Source organism: Penaeus chinensis, chromosome 10 (assembly GCF_019202785.1).
Source record: "Penaeus chinensis breed Huanghai No. 1 chromosome 10, ASM1920278v2, whole genome shotgun sequence".
Lineage (NCBI taxonomy): Eukaryota > Metazoa > Arthropoda > Malacostraca > Decapoda > Penaeidae > Penaeus > Penaeus chinensis.
In genome coordinates, this window is record NC_061828.1 from 8,645,064 (window position 1) to 8,650,063 (window position 5,000).

General features: G+C 39.6%; 1 protein-coding gene across 8 annotated transcripts in view; it reads left to right on the forward strand.

Annotated features, from left to right (window-relative positions):
- The window catches only part of LOC125029447, an 86,790-nt gene that overhangs the window by 41,045 nt on the left and 40,745 nt on the right, over positions 1 to 5,000 (forward strand). For all 8 annotated transcript variants that reach the window (XM_047619324.1, XM_047619323.1, XM_047619325.1 and 5 more), the window contains 4 exons: positions 3,013 to 3,156; positions 3,613 to 3,776; positions 4,379 to 4,529; positions 4,990 to 5,000. The exon at positions 4,990 to 5,000 is cut by the window's right edge and continues 172 nt beyond it. In XM_047619324.1, coding sequence (XP_047475280.1) covers positions 3,013 to 3,156; positions 3,613 to 3,776; positions 4,379 to 4,529; positions 4,990 to 5,000 — 470 coding nt within the window. The remainder of the gene's footprint in view (positions 1 to 3,012; positions 3,157 to 3,612; positions 3,777 to 4,378; positions 4,530 to 4,989) is intronic.

Sequence of the window (5,000 nt, forward strand, 5' to 3'; positions counted from 1 at the left end):
GGTCAGAGGAGGAGGAAGACGGGGAATGGAGGAGGAGAAGGGGAGAAGGAGGAGGAAGAGGGAGCAGTGAAGGAGAGGGATGGGGAAGGAGAGAAAGGGGAGAACGAAGAGGAGGAGAGGAGGAGGAAGAGGGAGTAGTGAAGGAGAGGGATGGGGAAGGAGAGAAAGGGGAGAACGAAGAGGAGGAGAGGAGGGGGAGAAGGAGGAGGAGGGAGGGCTAAAATTTGGCTCATGGTAGTCCTCCTGTCACTCATAAAGATAAATAAGATGACGTCACACATTCGGTGAGCGACAGGTGAATGGTTAGGGGTGAGAGGGGGGGGGAGAGGGGAGGGCATCAGAGTAGAGGGTGGCAAGAGAAGCTGAGCTATGCTAAACAGGCAATTCGAATGATTATCATCACAAATAAGAAAATTCGTTGTACTGGAGTCTGTACTTAAGGTACGTCTAAATGTGCGTGCGTGTGTGTGTGTATGTGTCTGCATGCGTATGTAGGTGTGTTTGTGAGTATATGATAAAAACAACTCTCTGGCTCTTTGAACATAACTGAAGAGGGAGATGGGAGATAAAGAGAGAGGTGGGAGGAGGCATGTAGAGGGAGATAAAAGTAAACGGGGTAGGGGAGATGGGAAAAGGGGAAAGGGAGGGGCGCCTGATATGCAAATACCAAAATAACTCATGTGTTATAAAAATGCTTCAGTATATAGACAATCTGTACAATCTGCTAGCAACATAATAATATAAGCTCCTGTTTGATATGAATGTTTGGCAATCTGATAATATATATATATATATATATATATATATGTATGTATATATATATATATATATATATATATATATGTATATATATATATGCATACATACATATATATATTAATACAGACACACACACATACAAACACACACACACATATATATAGTTATATGCATTTATATGTATGTATATATGCATATATACATATATATATATATATATATATATATATATTATATATGTGTGTGTGTGTGTGTGTGTGTGTGTGTGTGTGTGTGTGTGTGTATGTATGTATACACACTCACACACACACAGACATACATATATATGTATATATATATATATATATATATATATATATATATTTGTGTGTGTATGTGTGTGTACATTTATGTTCATTTTTTCGTTTTAGAAAGTACTGTACCTGTCCGTGTGGATGAATGGATATATATATATATATATATATATATATATATATATATATAATTATATATATGTGTGTGTGTGTATGTCTATTTATGCATATATTTGTATATATGTATATATATACATTTTTTTCATTTATTTAACCTTTTATGTTCTCCAAATTAATCACATAAACCCAGGACAAAAAAGATCCTACCTAGCCCTAAGGATATGTGCACACCCCTGCTAACATTGTCCTCCCTGGTTCTGTCCCCTTTCCAGGTACGAAGATCCCCTGCTACCCCAGGGTTCCGTATAAATTCGAGTGTGAAAAGGGTATGTGCTCAGGTGTCTCTCGTTCGTCTGGGGGCCCTCGGGTGTGGGGCCCCTGGTAGGGAGGCTGGTTTCGTTTTTCTCCTTTTCGGGCCTTTTCTGAACGACTTTTTTTCTTTCTTTATTTTCCTCTTCGGAGGTCTGGCGGTCCGTCGGTCGGTCTCCGTCGGGTTTCGGAAAGAGGGTGACTGCTTGTATGACTTTCCTTTTTTTCTGTATAATCTTTCTGTTCTCTCTCTCGATCTTTCTTTCTTCCACTTTCTCTCCATTTCTATTTCTCTCTCGCGCGCTTTCTTTCTTTCTCTTTCTCTCTATTTCTACTTATCTCTCTCTCGCTCTCGCTCTCTCTCTCTCTCTCTCTCTCTCTCTCTCTCTCTCTCTCTCTCTCTCTCTCTCTCTCTCTCTCTCTCTCTCTCACACACACACACACACACACACACACACACGTTGACGTGCATATACCGTATATATAATTAGACGATGTATATATTTATCTATATTTCTTTCTGTAAGCCTTTCTCACAACTATATCTCTATTCATCATCTCCCTCTCTTCCCCTCTTTCGAGATCATCATCATTTCGCTTTGCGATGAATGCGACTTTCAAAATGACAATGGATGATCTTATTCGAAAAAAATACGGAAAATTAAAAAAAGGAAAATTTATTTGTTATCATCCTGCGCATTTTACTTTTTCTTTTTCAGTTCTGCCTTTTTTTCTCTCTCCCGTCTGACTTTTTCTTTTATTTTCAGCTATCCGTGATATAAGTGTCCTATTTTCCTTTGTTATTTACTTCTGTGCATGGTAAAGCATGAATATACTTTACATGATAAGAGACCTTTCATAATATATATTTACAGATACGTTTAACATGTGTGTGTGTGTGTGTGCATATATACATGCATACAACCATATACATATGTGTGTATATATATATAAATATATATAGGTATATATATACACATAACACAAATCTATGTGCACACACACACACACACACACACACACACACACACACACACACACACACACACACACACGCACACACGCACACACGCACACACGCACACACGCCCGCACGCACGCACACACGCACACACGCACACACACACACACACACACACACACACACACACACACACACACACACACACACACACACACACACACACACACACATAGGCTTCTCTATACATATTTATAAAATATTAAAAATGACCGTCAACCATAATTAGATTTTAGAAGGTAGACGCAAAGTAAAGTTACTGTCCTTCGTAATCACTCCTTTATCAATTATTTTTCTTATTATTTACCGCCTTGTATCATATTCTTATTAGATTCATATAACAGAATAACAGTTCCATTTTTTTTTTCTTGCGTTGAACGGTGCCAAAAGTTAATCATCTCTCTTATTCTGTCTATTCCCTTTTCGTTTGGTATTGTTCATTTATACCGCCCATTCTGGCGAATAACAGACTTTTTTTTTCTTCTCTCCCTCTCTTCCTCTTCTCTCCAGGTGACTTGATGAACGAAGATAAGGTTCTCGAGTGGTTGGTGGAGAACAAAAGCACAGGAGATGACGATGACTTTATCAATGACGTGACAGCGGGTCTCCTCAACACGCTGATCGACTCCATGGACCATCTCGCCGTCATTTTCTGTGAGTTTGGGAAAAGAAAATGGGTTTGTGTTTGAAGGGGGGACCAACGTAGCCAGGATTTGGGGAGGAGGGAGGGAAGGAGCAGCAAGGGGGTGGAAAAATGGGATAAGCAAGCATAGATTTGAAAGAGAGAAAGTCTGTGATGCTGCTTTCTTGCGCCTCGCTGGGACTGATTTGTAAACTTTTGTAGTTTACTAGTGCGTGTATGAGGCAGTTTTTAACTGTTTAACACTAACTATTAAGTAAACATGTTATAATTCTCCTCGTTACGTCATCGAGTGGGATATTTTTTTCCATTACTGTTTTGATCTAAATGCTCTTGCGTTTCATATGACAAACATTTCAATATCTTTTTAAGAAAGTCTATAGGGAAGTGAAATCTTTACTCTGAAGTGTTATATTTGCCATCTACGAACTGCGTTAACTACAACCACCCACTGCAACTTGTTCCTGCAGACGACCGCGACGAATCCGACGACACAGTGATCCTGCAGGAACTGGAGAACATCGACGACGAACTGGACGCCCAAGGAATCCACATTGTCAAGATCGCCGACGAAGTGGCTGCCAAGGACTACGGCATCGAGGACACGCCCGCCCTCGTCTACTTCGAGCATGAGGTGCGGAAGTTACTGTTATCTTATTTTGCAAGAGATTAATGTTTTTTTTTTTTTTTTCCTACTGTGGGAAGATTTAGTGTTAGGGTTATTTCATTTTTGTTCATTGTTTTTTGGTGTTCGTGGACATCCTTTAATATTATACACTAAATATGTTCCATTAGTGTGTTATGTTTTATTTTTTTCTAAGAACTTATCATGTATCAAGGCCCTCTCTAACATACTATATAGGATCAACGGCCTCGGTTCTCTCAGTCAACAAATATGATCTATCTCTCTAATCAAATCATATGTACATCTACACAGACATAACCATTCCTAAACCTTTGGCCGTTTTATGACTATACATAACCTGATCTCCACAACCATACCAAAATCCGACCTTTGATCTCTATTTCATAACCATACCAAAGCCCGACCTTTGACCTCCCTTATTATATCCAAGACCTCTCTTAACATAAACGTACCCAAACCCGACCCTTTGACCTCCCTTATCATAACCACACCCAAACCCGACCCTTGACCTACCTTATCATAACCACACCCAAACCCGACCCCTGACCTCGCTCTTCCTAACCAAACCTTTTTTTTTTTTCGCGACCCAGATCCCTTCGCTGTACGACGGGGACTTGCACAACGAGGAGGAGGTGCTGGCGTGGTTGATCGAGCAATTGCACTCGGACGAGATCGAGGACGTAACGGACGAGATGCTGGACAAGCTGATCCGGGAGTCTGATCATCTGGCTGTCCTTTTCTGTGAGTCCGATGCTGTTTTTTTTTTTTTGTTTGTTTTTTTTGATCATTTTGGTTTAATTATTATTGTTATTGTTTTTTTCCCCTTGGTGTTTATTTTCCTTTCCTGTAAGTCCGATGCTGTTTTTTCTTTTATTATTATTTTGGTTTAATTATTATTGTTATTATTTTTTTTCCTTGGTGTGTCTTTTGTGTCTTTCGGAGGGCGGGGGGGATTGTTTGTGGATATATATTTGTATTTTCTTTTTCTGTTAGTCTGTCTATATATAATATCTGTCTATCCGGTTATCTTTTTTCAATGAATCTCCCTCTTTATCTATCAGTTATACAGACTCTCATTACAATCTATCCACATAATATATCACAATGTCTATCAAATGATCAATTCCTCTACCCCCCCCCCCCTCCTATTTAACCACCTCTTTTTTAAATATCTCCCCCCTCCCCCCTCTTCCACCCGCAGACGACGAGGAC